This window comes from Brassica napus, chromosome C6, assembly GCF_020379485.1.
Source record: "Brassica napus cultivar Da-Ae chromosome C6, Da-Ae, whole genome shotgun sequence".
NCBI lineage: Eukaryota > Viridiplantae > Streptophyta > Magnoliopsida > Brassicales > Brassicaceae > Brassica > Brassica napus.
The window spans coordinates 25,498,794-25,523,658 of record NC_063449.1 but is presented as its reverse complement, the minus strand read 5'-3'; the positions used below and the strand labels follow the sequence as shown (position 1 = coordinate 25,523,658).

The 24,865-nt window shown below is 32.7% G+C and overlaps 3 protein-coding genes and 1 long non-coding RNA gene across 8 annotated transcripts; 3 read left to right on the top strand and 1 right to left on the bottom strand.

Annotated features, from left to right (window-relative positions):
• Positions 1–519: 519 nt before the first annotated feature.
• On the bottom strand, positions 520–4,545 carry LOC125588886. The gene is made up of 2 exons (XR_007325096.1): positions 1,371–4,545; positions 520–1,267 (listed from the first exon to the last, which is right to left on the bottom strand). It is a non-coding gene; the product is annotated as an uncharacterized LOC125588886 (long non-coding RNA).
• A 7,499-nt stretch (positions 4,546–12,044) lies between these two features.
• On the top strand, positions 12,045–13,798 carry LOC125588433. Its single transcript, XM_048759772.1, has 3 exons — positions 12,045–12,720; positions 12,999–13,183; positions 13,265–13,798. Exons 1-3 carry the CDS (start codon positions 12,045–12,047, stop codon positions 13,796–13,798), a joined length of 1,395 nt encoding a protein of 464 aa, XP_048615729.1.
• A 1,269-nt stretch (positions 13,799–15,067) lies between these two features.
• LOC106388944 (AT-hook motif nuclear-localized protein 15) lies at positions 15,068–16,908 on the top strand. Of its 5 annotated transcripts, none has more exons than XM_013829115.3 (3): positions 15,090–15,362; positions 15,499–15,606; positions 15,693–16,908. In XM_013829115.3, exon 3 carries the CDS (start codon positions 15,714–15,716, stop codon positions 16,602–16,604), a length of 891 nt encoding a protein of 296 aa, XP_013684569.2. In that variant the 5' UTR covers positions 15,090–15,362; positions 15,499–15,606; positions 15,693–15,713; the 3' UTR covers positions 16,605–16,908. The 5 variants fall into 5 exon arrangements, with proteins under 5 accessions (XP_022555151.2, XP_013684569.2, XP_013684570.2 ...); XM_013829116.3 differs by having other exon boundaries at positions 15,205–15,362; positions 15,736–16,908; XM_022699428.2 differs by having other exon boundaries at positions 15,205–15,362; positions 15,696–16,908.
• Positions 16,909–19,628: 2,720 nt separating this feature from the next.
• On the top strand, positions 19,629–23,098 carry LOC106388943 (L-type lectin-domain containing receptor kinase S.4-like). Its single transcript, XM_013829114.2, has one exon. It carries the CDS (start codon positions 20,127–20,129, stop codon positions 22,176–22,178), a length of 2,052 nt encoding a protein of 683 aa, XP_013684568.2. The 5' UTR covers positions 19,629–20,126; the 3' UTR covers positions 22,179–23,098.
• The last annotated feature ends 1,767 nt before the right edge of the window (positions 23,099–24,865 follow it).

The window sequence follows — 24,865 nt, the reverse complement described above, 5'->3', positions numbered from 1 at the left end:
GGAATGAAATAGAAAATACGTGATTACTTCCTTTATTTCAATATTAGTAGTTTAGACTGATTTTTTTGTAAATATGTTTTTTATAGATTTTTTGTACTTTTTGTTTTTCTTGAATACTGTATAACAAATAAAAATTTAAAACTTCTTATCGTAGGTTAAATGATATTTAATATATTCAAATGATACTTTTGAAGAGTAAATACTTCTCTTAATTTTTGTTATTTTAACCAAAATAACTCAGATTATAATACATATCTACATTAAAACACTTAACCTTTTCTATACATATACAATGTTGAAGTTAACAAAATAGTTCCCTCCATTAAGCATGCATGAACTGGTGGCCTATATCCGTTAAGAAAAAAATTGTGTACTCTATAGAGAAAAAGCAAACACAGCACTTTGTGGATGATCTTTCACAAGGCTTGGGCTCAATCCAACGGTAAAGAGAATGATATTATACGCTGTCGCACCTATCAGCCGTCAGATAAATAGTTCGCCTATGATAGCTTACATACGTACGCATCACAACACTTTGATTAAGCTCCATTCTTCATCCAGAAGAACAAACAACACAAGAAAAACGAACAACCAGAATGTTGTTTCAGTGGAGAAATGAGACTCTTGGAGGGATTCGTGAGAGATAGCTTTCTATTCTGAAAAATCAAAGATGATGCTTCGATTTACATTCACATGTCTTTTCATTTTCTCTCTTGATCTCAATTTTCCTCGGCGCGACCAAGTTAGTTTTCCAGATATATAAGAATATCTTGTGGCCACATATCACTCTGCTTCAGCTCATACGAAAATCCGACTACAACACCAAATCCCACTGGTATCCTGGACGAAGCCTCTGCAGTAGTCGCTCTGTTCCATGGATCCAAGAGCAGAGCCGCTAGACTATCATGAAAAAGGTAAAGATTGGTATCCGAGAATGAATGCACCCAATGGTTTACTACGATATTGATAAGATCATACGAACCAATTTTTTCTGTGTATACATAGGACTGTAGAAGTACTTCTGGTGCCCTCTACCTATTAGAACAAAGCTTTTGGGGTCAGTTAGGCATCAATGGTATGGTAACCAATCGACATATGGGTCACTGAAGGACATATACAGTAATATTGGTAATCTGAAAGACTGGTTGCAGCACAAAAAGGGAATCAAATTTGTACTATCTATAACAACATACTCTATAAATGCGGCCTCGAATTAACCTCCCCTGCCAATAACATACTCTATTAATGTGGACTCGAATTAACCTCCCTGCAAGTCCAAAATCAGCAATCTTAATGAAGAGTTTAGAGACTAACATAATTTTGCAGCAACTAACACAGCTTATAAATATGTTGTTGAAATTTTTTTTAACCTTGACTGTCAGAGACAAATAGATTAAAATCTAAGTTGTCATCAATCATCATAGCAGGTGTTTGAAGCTTTGTATCATTTGACGCCTCAAGGCTATTAATCACCTGGCTTAAGATTGCGTTGGAGGTAACCACGTTGATGCATGTAAGAATTGCCTTGTAAGACTTGAAAGTACCAATTTCTGATATCAGCTTCAGTTAAAATATTTAGCCAAAGTCCTGATCAAATAAGAATGACATGCGCAGATTCAGTTATAAGAATTAGTGTCAGGAAATATCAAAACTGTAAGCAGGAAAAAGTATTGCATGTACTCAAAGACAAAGTACAGCTCGCGAAACATCATCAAAAGTTCATCACTATTAACTTGTACATATAAGTTGAAAGCCAACTCATATAAGCCACAAATTAAAGGGCCAGATGCTTAAGATATCAAAAATAATAATAAGAGAATTTGAGTTACCTGTCCATCGTCTTTCCGGTAAAGCATTGTGGCCTCTTTATTTATTTTATGTATGTAAGAACTTTTGAAAAATGTATATAACAACAACCTTAGAATAGTTCTTAGCAAGGACTGGAAGCAAACTGTCTGTATATAAAAAAAAGAAGATATTGATTAACTTAAAGATACAAAAGAAGAAAAAAAATAAAAGAAAAAAGAAAACTTTAGTGTCTTCATTGGGACGTCTCACATCCTTAAAGACATTAACATGCTGCAGCAAATTGGTTTTCACGGACCTATAGAAACTTCTTATGAAGAAATCGACCCAATCCACACGACTTCTCCTATGGTTCTTACTATTGTTTCTTGCCCTTTGGTAACAAAGGCTTCCCTTCGATTAATAGGTTATTAGATTAAATGCAAAATTTGGAAGTTGAAAAATATATCATCGTTGTTAGACAAATATTATGCACTCGAAGTGATCATGAACATCAGGAGAGAAGATTACCTGAGAAGATCGAATCTTAACGTACGTTTCAGCCGAAGATGACAAACGTATGAGAGGAGCTTAGGTGGAAGATCTAAGGAATCAGAGAAACACAAACCACAATTATGTTGGAGGAAGAGTGGATGAAGAGAGAGTGAGAGTTTTATGGGTTTAGTTGGGTTGGAGGATGTTATTAAGATGGATGGAACTTGGATCGATTTGACTTCCTTGGAGTATGGTTGAGCATTGATGAAAGGATTAATAGGATGAAGATAGAGTAATGAAGTCGCAGTTACGTTAGGTTAGATGGTCGTCCAGTAAGTGAATTTAGCATAGATGACATAGCACATTCTTGACTTATGATTGGCTTGAATTTTCATGCTTACGTGGACACCTTAAGAACTCTAGATATCTCCCTTTTAGTATTGTAAGATATCTTCTCTTTCTTTTTTCTCTCTCACGGTTTGTTCGATAGCTAGAAAATTTATGACATTCTTTGTACAAATTTAGTCATTTTCCATTTTTTACTACTGTGATTCTTCAAATTGTAGATCTAAGGTGAGATCACTTTATGATGCGAAGAATGATATCTTTCGTGAATCGAAAAGCCGCACTCGTCAAAATCGTATGTCAACATCAAAGCTCACACACAAAATTAGATCGGCCAAAGAAAACACTTCACCTCTGGATCTGTTATCCTCGATGAGTATGGGAAAAAAAGCAAGAGCTTATTTTCTTTGTGTACACTGACATTCAATCCGCTCAAATGGAATCTTTGCTCGGGTGAGGTGACGGATAATATAGGTGTCTAGGTAATTCTCTTTAGAAATTAATTAGGAATGTTGAAGAAAATATCTAAATAGGTATTGTCGAGGGTCTATAGGAAAACGTACCACAACACTCCATTCCTACTGAAGGACATGTACTTCTTTAGGTTGAATCCTTTTCTACCATGAGTAGAATGTTTACTTTCTTAAGCCTGAATTTGTTTTTGTTGCATATCTCACCCTTTTTAGCGACACGACATTATATGATTAAGTTTTGAGGGAAAAAAAAACATTATATGAGTTCTGATTAAACATGTGTGGACGTGGTATTCTGTGTAAGTTATCTTTTTTTGAAAAAATTCTGTGTAAGGTATCGCGGACAGATTGCCAAGGCCGTCGTTGTTATAAGGCAAGTAAAGCACATGCTTTAGGCCACAAGATATATAGCAAATTTTAGGGCCATATTTTTATTACAGATTCAGCCATATTCAATGGTTTTAAGCATTTTTGTGTTGTTTGTATTATTATTTTCCATTTGTATTTATGTAAAAGACCATATAATTTTTATTGTGCTTTAGGCCACATCAAATTTTAGGACGGTACTACAGATTGCCAATGACATATTACCGTGGACATGTTAGTGTGGAGAGAATATCGGGCGCCGTTTATCGTAGACATGTTTTTGATTTGACTTATGGGTTATCACAAAAAAATACTGTATTTAAGGGGCGGTTATTGGCGACTGAATTAATGATTTTAAAATTTTAGAGATTCCCTCTTAATTGGTTTATAGATTTTACAAATTTTCTTAGAATCCATTGTTATTGGTTTATGGACTTTTAAATTCCACGTAAAATCCATTGTTATTCAAAAAGTTTAGTTTTCACTGATTTTGTAATTTTATTAAAAAAAGTTTGTTACTGGGACACAAATCTCTTTAGTTTTACACAAAAGATTCAACTTTAGAAATAACATGTATACTTATAAGATTCTTAAAATATATGTAAAAAAAACACATACAAACACACAAATTTTGTATTGTTAAGAGAATGTGTGTTAAGAAAATGATAAAAAATTGTAACAAAATCATTTTTATTGTTAGGAGAATGATAAAAAAGTTGTAACAAAATCATTAGAGATAACATTATGAGAAAATTCATAATTTTATATAAATAAGAATATAAACAAAGGTCATAGAAAACTTAAACCAAAAATCAAGCAAGTCAAGAAAAAAAAAGTGTTAAAACAATCATTATTAAAAAAGCCAAAAATATATTTTAATATCACATAATTATTTTCCATGAAAAAGTTTTATTTTTTAGAAAACATGTATATATTATTATAGAAGGAGAGTTTTGTAGAAAAGTTATATATGGAAATCTATGATAATCAATAACAATCAATCATAATTTATACAAAATATTTGGTATCAATTCATCAAATCTTCTTAACTTTTAAAAATCTATTAACTTGTAAAATTTTAAAGCTCCCCACAAATTTTATTAAGACAAACTTATCATTAATCATTTAGCGTTGGATGTACTTGTCGTTCAAGCAAACTTGTAAAACAAACAACCATGGATATTATTAGTTATTTAATGGTTGTCTTTATACAAATCCTTTTTTTAATAGACATCAACAGTGCACTAGGTTTTTTTAATAGACATCTATTCGATATTACCAATAGATGAATCATCTCTTCCTGATGTTACAAGGAGATAAGTCTTATTAAGATTTATACTATTATTTATAAAGTGATTTTGCTGATTTGTCACATTCTCCATGATTTTAGCTAATTTTGCTTATTTGTCATATTCTTATTAGTTTTTAGATTAAATAATCAGTTTCTTAATTTAGATAATATAAATATTTCAAACTTTCTAACTAATTCATTAATTTGAATAATATAAATATTTCAAAATTTCTAATTGGAATATGATTATAATTATTTTAACTTTCACGAGATTTTTATTAGTTTTTAGCATAAATCATTAATTTATTAATTTAAATAATATAAAACTATTTCAAATTTTCAAACCGGAATTACAATTATAATTATTTTACACAAGTTAGGACCAATTCTTATTTTCATATGATGTAAGATTTTTTAAAATTCTATAATTTCATTTTTCTCATTCATTCTAAATTGTTTCGATTATAGTTTTTGACATATATATTTATGTACTTTTGATATTTGTTTTTTAGTTGGAATTCTATATTTTTTTTCTTTCGTTGAATTTGAAAGACTAAGAGCAAGTCGGTTTTGTTACATTGAGTTTGAAATTATGAATTAAGTATTATGAATTACATTTCCCGTGTATGTTTAATTATTGTTTAATCTATAAGAAAAATATGCTTTGATATTAAGTTTAGAGAGTTGCATATGTAATCATGTTATGAAACGGCTAAAATTGATATATTTTTAATTAATAATTAGATTTATCATTATATAATTAACCATAATTTAACTTTAATAGTAAAACTATCATTATCTATTTTTTCTTTTATTAAAAGTAAACTTATGAAATATTAAGATAAGTCAATGTATATACTGATCAAGTAAACCAATGAAATATTGTCATTTTCTCAATTCGTTTTTTTAAAAACGTTTTCTTCTAAATTATCATTGAACTTTAATTTTTATTTACTTTTTATTTATTTTGTTCTTGCTTGGATTTTGTGTGTTTTAGTGTTTTTTTGGTAATTTAATACATGTTTCTGATTCAAAAATACAAAGTAGATTAATAGAGACCAAAAATTCACATTCTTAATTTACTTTATTGTAGAGAATATTTGATATGTAATAATGCTCTTATAGTCTCAAACTTTTAGATGTTTTTTTTTGTTTTAGGGAGACGTAGACCAAAATAAAAATCAAAGAAAACTAAAATGATTAAGAATAAGTTATCCTCATGTTTAAATCATAATACATATATTAATAACTATTAGTAAAATAATTATGCCCGCATGTGCGGGCAAAACCTCTAGTTTTAAATAAACTAGAAGTGAAGTGAACAACAATAAATAAACAAATAACTAGAAGTTTTACCGCGTTGCACTATGCGCAGTATATTTTTCAATATAATTTATATAATCTTAATGTTAAATATAAATTAAACCTAAAAATTTTAAATAAATTAATTATATTTTTGTGTTTATAGTATATCATTTATTTTCTGATATAATTTTTGAAAAATTGGAGTTAAATGATTTGTAAGAGTATTAATCTTTTGCTTGGAATATCATTAATTTATATTTTAATACATATGTGAACATAGTTAAATTTCCTATTAATTTTTAATTAGTAATCATGTTTAAGTATTTATTAAAGTTCAAATACTCAATATTCTCAAATACTCAATATTTTTAAATACTCAATATTTCAAATACTCAATATTTAGGTGACGATTGTTTGTGGTTTTTGCTTTAGTTTTTGGTTTTATTTTTGTAAATACCATTTTTTTATCCAATCAAGTTTTAGCTTTTAGTTTTAGTTTTTGTAAAATCCATTTCACTTGACAATCAAGTTTTTTTAAACAAATATATTCCTAAAATTTAGGGAAACTAGTTTTTCAAAATTTCAACCAATTTGTGAAGAAAAGCCAAATACCAAATTTTGTGGGTTTTTAATATAAAAACGAATTTTGTTTATTTTGTATAAAATACTATATTTCAATAATTAAATAAATAATATTTCCATAAAGATAAATTCCCATACAATTTTTTTATCATTTGAACATTAATGGAAAATAATTTATTGTGTTTCATATCTGTAAATAAATATAGATAATTTTAGTACTAATTGTAACCAATTAGTTATTAATTTAAATTATTTAATAATTTTAATAATTATTACTAGAGAGTGACCCGTCCTCAGAGGGCGGGTATATTATTTGTTTTGTATATATTATTTAAAATTAAATTTATATATTTGTTTCTTTCCTTGTAATATATATGTATTTTTTGTAATCATACTTGTGTTTTTATCAACAAACGTATTTGCGTAATTTAAAAAAAATGATTAGTAAAATATTTGGTTAATTGTATTGAATTTATCTATTCTATTAAAACAGTAGTGTGACCAATTGATAAAAGTAGGGTCTAATTTTTTTTATAATTATATCTAAATAATTATCTAAATATCATATAACCTCATTCTAAATGTAACTGCCTCTACATAATTTTAGTTTTGGACTAATTACCCATTATGTGGGCCATATGATATTTAGATAATTATTTAGATATAATTATAAAAAAAAATTAGACCCTAGTTTTATCAATTGGTCACACTACTGTTTTAATAGAATAGATTTAAAACTATATAATTTATGAGTTACTTTATTTAAATTTTTTTACGTACACTCTTATGTAACTCTTTTCAAGCCTGGCATATCATCCAACCCGAAAAATCGAACCAAAATCAACATGATAATATAGGTCTGGTTCGAATTCTGGTCCACAGCAAAGTACATATTAGATATTTTTTGGACCTGCAGATCTCGGTTTATGTTTTAGTCCTACCCGAGATCTAATCTGGTACCTAAACTATCTAAAATATTTTGACCCGTTCTTTGAAGAGCGGGTATATTTTCTGTTTTACATTTTTTTTAAACTAATTTTTCTATTTGTGTTTTTTAATCGTATTTATGTTTTTTATAATCATATTTCTGTAAAATATATTTTTTTAAATGATTAGTAAAATGTTTTAATAATTGTATCAAAATAGTAGGACTAAACATATATTAATAGGTCATGTTCCTAATTTAATATAATAGATGAGTTAATATGTTTGTTTAAATAATTTATTAGTTGAAGAATATCTTGTATGTTTCTTGAAATAACCTACAAAAATTTGTAACCACAAAAAAATTTAATGTCTTATTTAAGCTTAATAAAATTGTAAGGATATTTTTTTTTTGTATAATTTATTACAGTTAATTTTCTTTCTTATAAAAGGCTAAAAATAAAAATCAAAATATTTTCTCTTCTTTAGATGACATCGTATTGGGTTTAAGATGGGACGATGTTGTTCTGAAGTCATATCATTATCTTCATTATTGCAATTGAAATATTTTTTTATTGGGTAGTTTTTTTTTTTGTGAAATGATATAGCATTAGTTGTATCGTAAAAGGACGTGTACTGCAGAAAACTATTACCTATATAGAATCCGTCACTTGTGGAATTAAAGTCACTCAGCAGTTTTACCTTACAAAAAAGTGGGTCTCGATTATTTAGGAATTTATAATGGAAGTTACTCAAATATGAACCAAGCGTACAAACTACAAAGTAATTATTGTTATATAACTAAATAAATATATTTAAAAATAGGTTCAGTGGTAAAAATAGTTGGACACAACATATATCAATAGGTCATGATACTAATTTAATAGTATTGATAGATGAGTTAATATGTTTGTTTAAATAATTTATTAGTTGATGAATATCTTGTATGTTTCTTGAAATAACCTACAAAAATTTGTAACCACAAAAAAATTTAATGTCTTATTTAAGCTTAATAAAATTGTAAGGATATTTTTTTTTGTATAATTTATTACAGTTAATTTTCTTTCTAATAAAAGGCTAAAAATAAAAATCAAAATATTTTCTCTTCTTTAGATGACATCGTATTGGGTTTAAGATGGGACGATGTTGTTCTGAAGTCATATCATTATCTTCATTATTGCAATTGAAATATTTTTTTATTGGGTAGTTTTTTTTTTGTGAAATGATATAGCATTAGTTGTATCGTAAAAGGACGTGGACTGCAGAAAACTATTACCTATATAGAATCCGTCACTTGTGGAATTAAAGTCACTCAGCAGTTTTACCTTACAAAAAAGTGGGTCTCGATTATTTAGGAATTTATAATGGAAGTTACTCAAATATGAACCAAGCGTACAAACTACAAAGTAATTATTGTTATATAACTAAATAAATATATTTAAAAATAGGTTCAGTGGTAAAAATAGTTGGACACAACATATATCAATAGGTCATGATACTAATTTAATAGTATTGATAGATGAGTTAATATGTTTGTTTAAATAATTTATTAGTTGATGAATATCTTGTATGTTTCTTGAAATAACCTACAAAAATTTGTAACTACAAAAAAATTTAATGTCTTATTTAAGCTTAATAAAATTGTAAGGATATTTTTTTTTGTATAATTTATTACAGTTAATTTTCTTTCTAATAAAAGGCTAAAAATAAAAATCAAAATATTTTCTCTTCTTTAGATGACATCGTATTGGGTTTAAGATGGGACGATGTTGTTCTGAAGTCATATCATTATCTTCATTATTGCAATTGAAATATTTTTTTATTGGGTAGTTTTTTTTTTTGTGAAATGATATAGCATTAGTTGTATCGTAAAAGGACGTGGACTGCAGAAAACTATTACCTATATAGAATCCGTCACTTGTGGAATTAAAGTCACTCAGCAGTTTTACCTTACAAAAAAGTGGGTCTCGATTATTTAGGAATTTATAATGGAAGTTATTCAAATATGAACCAAACGTACAAACTACAAAATAATTATTGTTATATAACTAAATAAATATATTTAAAAATTGGTTCAGTGGTAAAAATAGTTGGACACAACATATATCAATAGGTCATGATACTAATTTAATAGTATTGATGTCCAGTAACTCTTTATCAAACATATATACACTTCGTTGTTTGATACATGAAGACGTAATAGGCTAATAGCTAATGAATTATATATAGAAACAATATCGACTTGACTATCTTAAATAATAAATGTAATCCCACTTGAACGGTTATATTATTGGTGAACTGCATATTGATAACAAACGGTTACATTAGGGTAGTAGTCTATAAATATATGAAAAATGAAGTGTATATATGACGGTAGACATATGTTTAGTTATTAATAGGACAGTTATATTAGGGTTATATGAACAGGCGATTATATTAGAAATTATATTATAAATTATCAATGAAAGTATGTCAGCCACTAAACACCTCATATATCCACGATCAAACAAAAATGCATCATATTGTAATAGGAGAAAACGGTTAATTAGGAGCAAACGGTTACGTAAAAGTGATATATACATTTTGTTTTATCTTTAAATAAAGAAAATAAATAATTGGACCAAACAAATATCAATTGGTCATACATGAGTTTTAATAGAATAGACTAGATTCTGATTCGCCCTTAAAAGGGCGGGTATATTTTTTGTTTTACATCTTTTTAGGTCTTTTTAATTGGTAATTTAAATATAGGTCTAATGGCATAAAGCATAATAAATAATATTTTAAATAATGATAAAGATAAAAGAAATAATAGTTGGACCATACTTTTATCAATGGGTCACACTGCTATTTTAATAGAATATATACACACTAAAATTTCTGGAAACAAATCTGATTGGTACAAAAAAGAAGGTGGGGCCCATGTGAGAATGGAAAAAATGAAAATAAAGGAATAAGTAATCGCGGGTTCCGCTGTATAAGAGGAAAAATATATATAATAAAGAAATAAAACGGTAACAAGGGAAGAAGAAAAATGTGGGGTAGTTAGAAAAAGAATGTAGTAAGAATAACTGTTTTTCCAATTGGGACATATTAAAACACTTTCCCCTCTGCGATAAGACGGTCTAAAACCGCTATAACAACAGATGAGAACAAATAAGAAAAAAGCTAAGTCTTGCAATGCTAATGAGAATATTCAAAGACCAAAAAAATATGAAAACTTCTAACATTGACACTTGGGGATGTTGATATGTTGTGTTATCAAAACAAAGCAAAACTTAAACATATGTATCGATCAAAGACTTTCTCATCTCGTCGACAATAGAGCTAGGATGAGCTTCCCTTAGCTTGAAGGTGATGTCTATAATAGAGAGCTCTGTTGCGGTTGTGTCTGAACCACAGAAAGCAGTCCAGTCATTGACCGTCATACCCGCACCTATAAGGTCACTACCACGGTTCACGGTTCCTGCAACCAGAGGGACTTGAAGAAGTGTTGACAGTTCGTCCAAATCTTCCACTGAGGTGTGAGAATTCTTTTTTAGTCTAAATATAATACCTAGCAGAAATGATAATCTTTTTTCTTTTGTCCTTTTCTATAGTCATCTTTTTGTGGTTTTATTTTAGTTTTGAGTGTGGTAAATATTATTTAAATTATTTATTTTCTTTCCCTAAACATTTTTATATTATATTTTTTTTTCCTGCATTAGTCAAAGTTGAAATAAAATAATGAACTATTTCTTTTTTTTTTCTCAACAATGAAACTATTTCTTATAGATTAGTTTTATCCTATAAATTATAATTATTCTTTTATATATATATATATATATTTATAATTATATGCATATAACTTATATTTTCATGTTATGCATATAAATATAGTTAAAAAATTACAAAAAAATTTATAAGATAATAAAAGTTGTTATAACACACTTAAGATTATATATAATATTACAAATACGTTATGGACAAATCAAAATATATTTCATCAAATTATTTTATTTTTGTTTATGTATTGTTTATATATAATGTGTTTGAAATTTTAGTGTAATTTTTATTGTTTTAATATATAACTTGTATTTTTGAACTGTTTTTGCTAAGTTACTTGTTATGCTTGATCTGCATCTTTTCTGGACGATCTGCATCTCTCCTGATGGTTTGCTTGATCATGCATGGTTTGCTTGATCTCAACTGCTTTTACCATAAATTTTGTGGATTCAAAACTATGAATAGTGCACGTGCACGTCTTTTAAACTGCAGCTTCGCCCCTGGTCCTTTGTATCTGCACTAATCACATTTAAAACGGTGACAAAGAAACTACATAATCAACTGATAGACACATATAGAGGTAGGTATATTAATTAAATGTATTGATATAAATGTAACGTTCCGTTATAGTGTCCATTGGAGCCGGTGGTGGCCTCCTTTTTATTCACTTCACTAAAGAATAGTGAGACCTCTTCTCGTCCATAGTTGATAGAATGAAACAATGCGCCCTAAACTGGTCTACACAGTTCCTGTCTACTGCAGGCAAGGCAGTGATGATCCAATCAGTACTCTCTGTAATCACGTCCTTCTCTATGACTTGCTTTGATCTCCCTGTCAGTCTCTGTAAACGAATCCAGTCAGTACTGACAAGATTCTGGTGGGACTCTAAAGACGGTGTGAGGAAAATCTGTTGGGTCTCGTGGGAGAAATTGACACAACCGAAAGACCTAGAAAGATTGGGGTTTCGAGATATACAGGCCTTTAACCACGCGCTCCTAGCAAAAATAGGGTGGAGATTACTTACCAATCCAGACTATCTCTTAGCAAAGGTTCTTCTGGGCAAATACTGCCATAAGACATCCTTTCTAAAGACGCAACCGACCTCCTCGATCTCGCATGGTTGGAGAGGAATCCTGTGGGGCAGAGACCTTCTTCTAAATCACCTAGGCAAGGCAGTAGGAAACGGTGAATCAACATCTGTTTGGACAGATTCTTGGATTCAACCAGAGACGAAGCTCAAACCTATTGGCCCCGTCTTCCTCCTAGACAGAGACCTCATGGTCTCAGACCTATTGACACGAGAAACAAGAGAGTGGAATACCGACCTTGTGGAGAAGCTCATGCCCGAACTAAAGGAACACGTACTGAAGCTGCGACCTAGTGTCCTTGGTAAGCATGATGCATACATCTGGCCCCTGCAACAATCAGGATCTTACAGTGTTAAGTCGGGTTACTACTCCACCTTCCTATCACCCAATCAATCGACTGAAAGGACTCGGGGAGATAATAATGAAGGCAAATGGAAAAAACTTATCTGGTCTCGACATCTCCCCCGAAGCTAAAATTCTTCCTCTGGAAGATAGGCTCCAACGCGCTACCGTCTGGAGAAAATTTGCGTAAAAGAGGGATGCTCCAAAACATCACCTGTAACCATTGTGGGGAACCAGAGAGTGTGGATCACATCCTCTTTCACTGCCAATACGCAAACGAGGTCTGGAGGTATGGACCGTGGAATCAATCCATCGATACAACTGATGCTACAACGTTCTTCGAAAAGCTTGAGAGATCTTGGAACTTAACTCCCCTCCCACCTTATGGATTCACGGGCAATGCTTTGCCGTGGATATGCTGGGCAATCTGGACCTCCAGGAACTAACGGATCTTCGAAAATAGATCCCAATCGCCAGAAGAAACAGCTCTAAAAGCGATCCAGGCCCTCAAGGAATGGGAGATTGCGCAACCCCCGAGCCTGAAAATCCCCAAATCATTGACTACTGGCCAGCAACACAATCCGATGGTCCTTGATCCCTCTGAAATCTTCTGTAACACTGACGCGTCCTGGAGTCACACCTCTAAAGAAGCAGGACTAGCTTGGATCTTCACAAATGGATCAGCAACAGAGATATTTCGCGGGTCGATCAAGCAAAGCGCAGCCTCATCGCCATGCATGGGCGAAGCTCTGGCGATGAGAGAGGCCTTACTCCAAGCAGCCACCAATCACTACTCCATTATCTGTATTCGAACATACTCTCAAGTGCTTGCACAAGCTATCACCTCTCGACGGAAGACGACGGAACTCTACGGGATTCTATCAGATATCGACGAGCTCGCTTTCTCCTCTTCCTCCCCCTTTATCAATTGTCGTTTTACTTATATTTCTAGGGCCAATAACGGGCCGGCTGATGGGCTTGCCAAGGCCTGTCTGGTAGCACAGCCCGTTGTAAACCCAAACCAAAACTCTGTTTAATTTCTTAATTAAATTTCATGTTGCTCAAAAAAAAAAAAAGACCAAATTCATTACTTTTAGTATTATTAATATTTTTGACATCACACCTAATTTATTTTTATTGTTGGATATGGTCATATATCAGACTTTTGGATCTTTTGATAGGCTTCATAATTAGCCCTGGGACGGATCCGGATATCCGGGAAATTTAGGGTATCCGGATTCGGATCCGGATCTGGTGGATCCGTGGATTTAATATCAGGATCCGGATTCGTGGTTTCCGGATATCCGGGTTTCGGATATCCGTCTCGATATTCTATTATCCGCGGATATCCGGATCCGGATCCGGATCCGTCAAAATAATTAAAAATAATTTTTTAACAAAAAATAATAATTTTTTTTAATATAATACATAAATTAAATATTTATAAATATATTTATATATGTTTATAATATTGTAAAACTAAAATATAATATTATAAGATTAATTCATGTATAAATATTAATATATCAAATATAAATATTAATAAAATTTAAAAATTTAATGTATTTTAAAAATACGGATCCGGATCCGGATATCCGGACCTAAAAATTACGATATCCGGATTCGGATTCGGTTTGCATGGATCCAAGATTTTACTATCCGGATTCGGATCTGGGCACCCCGGATATCCTATTTTCGGAGCTGATCCAGAGCGGATCTCGGATCGAATCCGGATCTCGGATAATAAGTCCCAGGCCTATTCATAATTAACATTACTTTTTATTAAAGCATCCACCAATAATAAAATTTGTCAACAAAGTCTCTACCAACTAAACTCGTAAGATACAACAAATATGCTTAAAATATTTATAAGGTCAAACGTACTATAGATTCTGCTATTCTGTTTTTTTTACAACAAAAAAATTAACATGAAATCACAATATAGAGACGGATTATACAGTACTATAGTCAAAAGTTACAACACCTTATATTACTATATATATAAGATGTCAGTTGTTCAAAAGAAAATAAATTATATAAGATGTCAATTCTAAATAATACATGGCTGAAAGCCTGAAACTTAATTTTAAAATTTCTAGTCCAATCGAAGGTAAAGTCAACTTTCTTTCTCCTTTTCTACAGCTGATCTTCCACCATCAAACCAGAAAACTTGTTACCAAATATGGATCTAAAAATTGACAATTGATGTCAGGGGTAATTTAGTAATTTCCCAAGTAGGTCCACAAAAGTGAGCAATCCAGGCCTGGTGTGTTGGAAGAGACAAGGCGTGTCTAGAGAAGCTCGCTCAAACTTTTGCACGACCACCTAAAAGTTCAATGGTCCAAAAGGACGGCTCTGGTCGAGAGAGAGAGGACCGCTTCTAATCAAAATCACAACTCATCATCCACCATAACTCCTTATCGTACGCCCCACTAAAAGTTCTTTTAACTAACGTACGCACACGCCTATATTTTCCAAAGTACGAAATAGAAAGAGACGGTGAGAAAGTTCTTACTACTTTCAAGTACAAATCTTTGCCCCCTCAGACAAAATCTTTGGGTTTATCTTTCTCTCTACAAGAAGAAACAACAAAACACAAAGGTACTTCCTTTGAATGATTTTACATTAAGTTTATATTTTCGATTGTAAAATAAAATTTGGATTTTTATGTTTATGGGTTTATTTTTCTTGGTGTTATAGATCTGATTTTTTATTTTCGGTGCCCTTTTTTATTCAGGTACGTATATGATAAAGAACAAATGATGTCCCATGTCTCGTGTGTCTGATTCATGCAACATGTTGGTTTAAACTTGGTTAAAGATGCAATCTAGAGTTTTAAGATAAGGTTTTTGGATTTTATCCCTCTCTTGTAATAATAGTTTCTTGTCTGAAAGTGACGAAAAAGGTATTTATTTTATTTTTACTGGATAGAAGGAAAAAAAAAGTAAATCAATGGCGAATCCTTGGTGGGTAGGGAACGTTGCGATAGGAGTGGAGAGTCCTGTGACGTCATCAGCTCCGTCTTTGCATCACAGAAGCAGCAATAACCCGAATATGACTCGGTCGGATCCAAGATTGGACCATGACTTCACCAACAACAGTGGAAGCCCTAACACTCATACTCAGAACAGCCAAGAGGAGCAGGACGAGTTACCCGCCGTCGAACATGGATCTGGATCCGGGTCTACGGGTCGACGTCCGCGGGGTAGACCTCCTGGTTCCAAGAACAAGCCCAAGAACCCAGTGGTTGTCACCAAAGAAAGCCCCAACTCGCTGCAAAGCCACGTCCTCGAGATCGCCACTGGTGCTGACGTGGCGGAAAGCTTAAACGCGTTTGCTCGTAGACGCGGGAGAGGCGTTTCTGTTCTGAGCGGTAGCGGTTTGGTCACTAATGTCACTCTGCGTCAGCCTGCTGCATCTGGAGTTGTGTCTCTTCGTGGTCAGTTTGAGATCTTGTCTATGTGCGGTGCTTTTCTTCCCACTTCTGGTTCTCCGGCTGCAGCTGCTGGTTTAACCATTTACTTAGCTGGAGCTCAGGGTCAAGTCTTGGGAGGTGGAGTCGCTGGACCGCTTATTGCATCTGGACCGGTTATTGTGATCGCTGCTACGTTTTGCAATGCTAGTTTCGAAAGGTTACCTTTTGAAGATGAGCAACAACAACCACAAGTAGAAGAAGCGAAGGAGAAAGAGAATGATGATAACAAGAGTGGGAATGATGGAACTGAAGGGTCGATGCAGCCGATGTATAATATGACTCCTAACGTTATGCCAAATGGTCACCAAATTGCTCAACACGACGTGTTTTGGGGTGCTCCTCCGCCTCGTGTTCCTCCTTCATACTGATAATTAGATAGGTGATGGTGGCATCGTTCTTTTGGCTGGGGTGGTTATGGTTTCCATCTGTTGTAATGTTTAGGAAGAATAGACTTTTGTTTATTAAGCTCTCAAAAGTTTTCAATTTTGTGCGGGTAATGAGATGACATTTAGCTAGTTGTTTGTTTGTAGTGGTGACTACTGGTCTTTCTGCCTGATTGTTTTGATCGCGGATAGCTTTATGAAGTTAGCTGATTGTAGAATTGCCTTTGAGCTTTGTTGTTTAAAAACCTGAGCTTTTGTCTTTTAAAAGAAATGGTGTGTGGCTTCTACATTGAAAGCATTTGATTATCATTCCTTTCTTAATGTTGATAAGTGTGATTCTTATTGATCTTTCGAGTTCTTTAGGCCCTTTTAATAGTTTTAAGCATTGTTCGAATCATTTCTTCAAACTCTTGTTGAGGCTGACTGGTTTAGTTTGTGTTTTTTACTCAATTGATTTGTTCTCTTTGAGCTTGTGATGCGGTAAAGAGCTATCAAGGGAGGGGTTTGCTTTATAAGTAAGATATGGGTGATTTTTTTTGTGTGTTTTTAACACTTATGGCCTATGGCTGAGATTATATGTCTCGCCATTTAAAGAGTTGATATATATGCTTCATTTAGAATCTCTAAGCACACATCCCATTTCTAGCTTTGTGGCTGTTAATATTGGTGGGGCCTTCAAATTTAATTCCTTTGTTACATGTTTATTGTTTACTCTTCTAGTGAGAAGTATTTGATATTTCGACAAAGACAATTTATCTGGTCCTATTGTTTGGTTTTGATCCCATGTTGTTTTGTGTGTCAACCAACTGTTAAGGTTTATATTAAATTGGTATTTTCCTTTTTTGATAGTTTACAATCTGGTCTTACATATTCCTTTTATATAACACTTGCACTACAAGCACATCAAAAACAAAAGTACATCTATAATTTGATTCTCGTTTTGATCGGCACTCTGGAAAGAGTAACTTCATCTGATTAAGGTTCAGTATAAATAATTTCGTTACTTATTATAATAAGGAAAACCCACAGCTCTTTAGCCGCTAATATTAGTGAATATTAGTAATTTGAGGTCAGTTTGATCTTTTAACTTTTAAGAAACATATAATGAATTAGAGACCAACTGTTTTGGTTTTGGTAGAGGTTGATTCGATTTTTGTTTTTTTGGCTTCGGCTTTGGATTTGGTCAAAACAATAGAACTCACTGTGCCAATCTTTTCAATTTTACTCTGTTGAAAATTTTCTATTATTTTATTAATCTGTTATTCATCATTTGAATATTTGTCTGACATTTTAGTCATCACTATAATCATCGTAAATCGTTTTTTATTATTTTATTAATCTGTTATTTATTATCTTAATCAATCTCTTTGCAACAACCATATCTTTTGTTTTGAACGAAAGCCAATAGTCTCCGGAACATATAGACTTCTCCCATTTTGCTTTCAATAGCTTTATTATTTGATTTATTGACCTTTTGATTTTGTTGCCTATCCAAGAATATTGTCTACAACTTTTCTGAAATTCTGCATGCATTTCAATAATTTTCAATGTCAAGTGGATGAATCGTTCACACAGTTCATCTATATAGAAATGCGTGTCGCAATACTTTTATCATATTTAATCTGATCAAATTTATCGAATGGTGAAAGTATATAAAGTTTTCTTGGTATCAGGTTAAGTGCATTTGCTCAAGACATTGTCGCTGGTGCCGAAGCCACGTTACTGATTACTTGACCAAGGCTGTACACGTTTGAGTTACTCCAATGTGTGCGTATAACATGTTCTGCTTAATATAATCTAAGATTTATCTTTCTCACATATGCTTAATACAAACGAAAGGACTACTAACCGAGGAATTTATATATGGGGTTTGAAAAAATAAAAACAACTCAATAACTCTTTTTAAAAACTTTCAGAACTATCAAATACGTTGAAGCTAAAAACAAATTATTCCCTGCATGTACTATTTTTTGGGTGAAATATTCCATGCATGTATTGTTTCTGAACCTAGGTACATATAGATTGTCAATCAGTAAATTTAGAACTGTAAACTGGGTTAGCCCATATCCATTAGCCAATATCCATTTATGCATTTATTGTTTGTGGACAAAGAATGACCATGTCCATTAGGAACCATGTCCATTAAAGACCAGACTCACTAACACCCATGTTTACATGGACTGCCATGGAGTCCATAATGGACCATATAAGAAAAAATTATATTTTTAATCTATAAGCCTACAAATTTTACAGTTTTGACAGAAAACTCGATTTTGCGGTTTTGACGGACAAACTCGATTTTCCAATCTTGCAAGGAAAATTCGATTTTTCGGTTTTGGCGGAAAAACTCGATTTTGCGGTTTTGGCGGGAAAACTCGATTTTGCAGTTTTGGCGGGAAAACTTGATTTTCCGGTTTTGGTGGGAAAACTCGATTTTACGGTTTTGACGGGAAAACTCGATTTTGCTGTTTTGGCGGGAAAACTCGATTTTGCGGTTTTGGCGGGAAAACTCGATTTTGCGGTTTTGGCGGAAAAACTTGATTTTCCGGTTTTGGTGGGAAAACTCGATTTTACGGTTTTGACGGGAAAACTCAATTTCTCCGATGGAACTTAGTTTCAATCACCAAAATCGCCAAAGGAGTCGCATAAACTCTCTTTCACGATGAAATGAAATTTTCCAATTTTCCTCCAAATTTTGGAAACCCTAGAATTTTTTTTTTAATTGGGCCGCCCATGTCCGTATTAACCAAATCCACAAACACCCATAGATTAATTGGTTTCCCAATTTTGACCATTTAAAGTCCATCTGGAAATATGGATATAACTAATGGAAGCCCAAATATATTTGGACATGTACATCCACTGGACAGCCCACCCATTTTACAGCTCTAAGTAAATTAAACTAAAAGGAACGAAAATAATAGTGCTAAAGATTTCTTTAAACCATAACATACCAGTTTAAAAATCATCAAACAACGAGCCAGAACCTCTAATTTGTCGTCCATAACCAAAAAATGGTTAACTATTTAGACTTATAATACAACTTGAACACACTTGGTTACAAATTAATACAAAATTAGTTGTTGATGGTATATGTACATAAGAAATCCATTAAGTTAAACTTGTAAGTCGTTTGTTTACAAAGTATAAGTACTTTGCTCATTGCTAATTAAACTAATCAATACCGACGATCTCGACTGATATCAACAACATCGATATATTAAATAGTACTAACCTCGTATAATTGTAGTTGAAGTAAGTTCAGTTTGCTGATGAATACTATACTACTGTGATCTGTCTAGAAATAATCACATGTTCCCAAATAACCAACATCATTCTCAGCACCACATGCTTTCATAATCGTCATTTGTCACCATCAAATCTTCCTCTTTCTAACCATATCATAGAACTATAACATCATAGCTCATCAACCATATACAAGTCTCTTTACTTCTCACACAAGGAAACAATTTACAGAGAATCTAAAACTCTAAACACACATTGTTGATGGAGACCTTTGTCTTCGTCTGGCTACTTCTCATCTTCTTCACACACTTGGCTTCATCTCTAACACAAGACTTCTCTTTCATTGGCTTCAAAAAAGCCTCTCCAAATCTAATCATGTCAGGAGTTACAGAGATAGCCAGCACTGGGGCCATCAGGCTCACAACGGACACAAGTCGCGTGATTGGTCACGCCTTCTACTCCTTACCAATCCGTTTCAAGCCACCCGGTCAAAATCGAGCTCTTTCTTTCTCCACCTCTTTTGTAATCGCCATGGTTCCAGAGTACGTCACGCTTGGAGGTCATGGACTTGCCTTCACCATCACGCCAACTCCAAATCTCCAAGGCTCTCTTTCTAGCCAGTACTTAGGGATTTTGAACTCAAGCCGAGCTAACGTCTCTAGCCACTTCTTCGCTGTGGAGTTCGATACCGTCAAGGATTTGGAGTTTGAGGACATCAATGATAACCATGTCGGAATCGATATAAACAGTTTGGAGTCAAGTGCTTCAACTCCAGCTGCTTATTTTCTCCCAAACTCAACGAAGAAAGAGCTGTTCCTCGACAGTGGTAGAGTGATTCAAGCTTGGATTGATTACGATTCAAACAAGAAAAGGTTAGATATTAAGCTTTCTCCACTCTCTGAGAAACCAAAGTTGTCTCTTCTCTCTTACAATATAGATCTGTCCTCTGTCGTTGGAGATGAAATGTATGTTGGATTCTCTGCTTCGACCGGTTTGCTAGCTAGTTCCCATTACATCTTAGGTTGGAACTTTAACATGAGTGGAGAAGCTTTGTCTCTGTCTCTACCGTCTCTCCCTAGGGTTCCACGTCCACTCAAGAAGAAGAAGAGCCCCGGCTTGATCCTAGGAGTATCTCTCTCGTGTTCCCTTTTGGTCATAGCGGGTCTTGTCGCCGCAGTTATGTTTGGTATTAAAAAGGTCAAAGATGAAGACAGAGTTGAAGAGTGGGAGCTTGACTTTGGTCCGCATAGATTCTCTTATAAAGAGCTGAAGAAAGCTACGAATGGTTTTGCGGACAAGGAGCTTCTCGGGTCTGGTGGATTCGGGAAAGTATACAAAGGGAAGCTTCCAGATTCAGAAGAGTTTGTAGCTGTCAAAAGAATCTCTCACGAGTCAAGACAAGGTGTACGAGAGTTCATGTCTGAAGTCTCGAGCATTGGTCACCTCAGGCATAGGAATCTTGTTCAGTTGCTAGGTTGGTGTCGAAGACGACAGGATTTGCTCCTGGTCTATGACTTCATGCCTAATGGAAGCTTAGACATGTACTTGTTCGGTGAAACCCCTAAAGTTATCTTGACTTGGGACCAACGCTTCAAAATTATCAAAGGGGTTGCTTCTGCTTTACTCTACTTGCATGAAGGATGGGAACAAACCGTTATTCACCGCGATATTAAAGCCGCAAACGTTTTATTAGACGGTGATATGAACGGGCGTGTTGGAGATTTCGGTCTTGCTAAGTTATATGAGCATGGATCGAACCCTGGAGCTACAAGAGTGGTTGGTACGTTTGGGTACTTAGCTCCAGAACTTACTAAATCAGGAAAGTTAACAACAAGCACTGATGTTTATGCGTTTGGTGCGCTTCTATTGGAAGTAGCTTGCGGGAGAAGACCGATTGAGACAAATGCGTTACCGGAAGAGCTTGTAATGGTTGATTGGGTTTGGTCAAGGTGGCAAAGTGGAGACATTAGAGATGTTGTGGACAGGAGATTGAACAGTGAGTATGATGAAGATGAAGTGGTTATGGTTATCAAACTAGGCCTTCTTTGTTCGAACAACTCACCTGAAGTTCGACCTACGATGAGACAAGTGGTTATGTATCTCGAGAAGCAGTTCCCGTCGCCGGAAGTTGTCCCTGCGCCGGATTTTTTAGATGCAAATGATAGTATGTGTCTTGATGATGGAAGCGGTAATATTAATGCTGGCGAGTTTGAGGACTTTGTGGACTCAGCTAGGTTTTATAGTGGACCGAATCCGACTACTAGTTCGTCTATATTCTCATTTGGGGGTAAAGCTAAAACCGATGGGAGATGATGGATGCTTAAGGTTATTTTAAAAGCATTTTGGTCACTTTTATGTACAATATTTCACCATGGAAAATGTAAGATGTATGCTACATATATGAAAATGTGTTTATTATAAAAAAAATAATATGAAATTTCTCAAATGAAACAGTTTAAAACATCAAACCATGCAGTGATAGTGTAGTGGTGCGCAGACGATTGAGTTTGAAAGCTTAGATTCGAGGGCATTCCATTATATTCCATCAGATGGTCACTCGGATATTATATATTGTTTGAGGACCATTTGAATACTCGGAAAAATGGTTCATCCGTGAACTGTATTTCTTCTTAGAAATTAGGTATATTTCCACAGGTTTTTGATACTTTCAAATTAACTTTTAAAAAATTAAAACCTCATGAAAAATTGAGAACTCTTTACATGGAGATACATGTTTCTTTACAATTTTTATTATCTATGTATCAAGATTCAAGATCCGCGGTCTAAATTATAACTATATAACTAGATTTTGACCCGCCCTTTAGGGTATAGTTTTTGTTTTATATTTTTTTTTAAATTTAATTTTTATATTAGTATTTTTAGTCATATTTGTGTTTTTTTTTTGTATAATATTTCTCCTAAATGATTAATATGAGGTTGTAATAATTGTATTAAAATAGTTGGACCATACCTATATCAATAGGTCATGTTCTTGTTTTAATAGAATAGATTGTCGAAATAATAGTTGGACTCTACTTTTATCAATTGGTCACACTGCTGTTTTAATAGAATAGATAGTAGTGTTTTAATTGATAAGAAGACGATGCTTATTAAGCGGGATTTGCCAAATATGACTCAAAACTTGATTTTAAATGCAAAATTATATATCCAAACTTAAATCAAATACAAAACTAACCTAAAAGCCTTGTGAGATTACAGCCAACCTCTTGCGACCAAACAAAAAAACAGAACTCATTTTACGAATATAGCCCCAGAAAGTCGTCTGAGTCTTCTGAGATACTGTAAGTCGTCTAGACGACTTCCAAAAAAGTCTTCTGGTGTAGTTGATCTTAAAAATAATTTATAAATTTTTAAAAAAATATTTTGACAAGTGAAAAATTAAAATCATGTAATTATAAACAGTTTTAAGTGATATAAATTAAGATATAATAAAATTGAATTGGTTTCAACTTAGATGAGTGAAAGTAGTGACTCATGATATTCTTTGGTTTAAGGTTAACATATGTTGTGTATTTTAAGAAACTACTTTGTTCGTCAGATGCATATAAAATTAAAGCACATAATCTGGAGATGCTTTCTCTCATTGCAGACACTTGATCTATCTCTTCGATTTTGAGAGAGTTTGAGGTGCTACTTTATCAATAGATCATTTACAGAATTTCCTGGTTATGATGCAAAGTTTGCGTGATCATTTGGCTTACCGGTATAATAACAGCTTCTTAAGGTGTTGTTAAATAAGCATCGTCTTCTTGTCCCTTTTTATTAGCAGAAATGATATGTTCATCTACTGAATTTTTTAACCGTGAGACTTTTCCAGGATTATATTGAAGACCCAAACAGGAGATTTTCAGCTGATACAGTTGCAGCTATTGGTTTGTGCGCAAAAAGATTGTCGACAATTCCAACTACATTTCTTGATGGATTGTTAGCACCTAGTTATGCTTCATTTCAATTGCACTTATTAGTTAAACTATTTGGCTGTTAAGTTGAATTAGTCCTTAAAACGTTGCAGAATCTTTTGCTGCCGATCTAGAGTCAGTGGATGGAGAAGCTGGGGTGTTGGTGTAAGCCGTGATGTCAATTCAGACTAACATAGAGGGAGACCCTCTAAGTCATGAGAAAGTATATACATCTCACTCACTGATTAGGCTTTTTGAATGTTATCAGTTTCGAACAGACATGCTTAGAAGCTACTGCAATGATCTCAAAGATGTTGTTGGCTCTTTCTTTTTGTAAATTATTTTCTTTCTCTTTTGAAGGTTATAATTCAACATTTTCGTTGGAGCTTTTAAAAAAAAAAGTTAAAGCATAATTGGTAAAATTAATAAATTTGATGTAGCCTTTACTTTTAAAAATAAAACTACAATATGATTGGTAAAATTTAGTGATTTAAAAAAAATTAAAAATAAAATAGGGAGAACATATAGAACTTATTCAAACTAGTCGATCGAGGTATTCACAATACCTAGAGTTTGGATTGCAAAACTCCCCAAAATTCAATTATTTACTGTCCCTTTAATTAAACTATGTTTTTGGACTCAGCTTGATGTTTACAAAACACCATTTTTTGTGGTAGTGTAACTAGACTTTTTGATCCGCGCATCCGTTCATGTAACTTTTTATTTTATAAATATATAACTTTAAAATAATATAAACTATAATTATAAAATTTATAAGAAATAGCATATAATTTTTTTTTATAATAAAATTTTATTTAGCACTAAATTATTAATTACAAAATTAATCAATGCACTATTTCAAAACAATATTTAAAAAATTAGTAAGATTTTGTTAGATATTTTCTCAATAGATTTTGTTATAATTAAAAGTAAAATTTGAATTTACAGTTAAATTGATTTATTATTAATATCCTTATAATTATTAAGGGTTTTTAGAAATGTTTAATAGATTAATGTAAATAATTAAAAATATATATATAATTGATGGAATGAATCTAATATGACTTTTTATGGTAGATA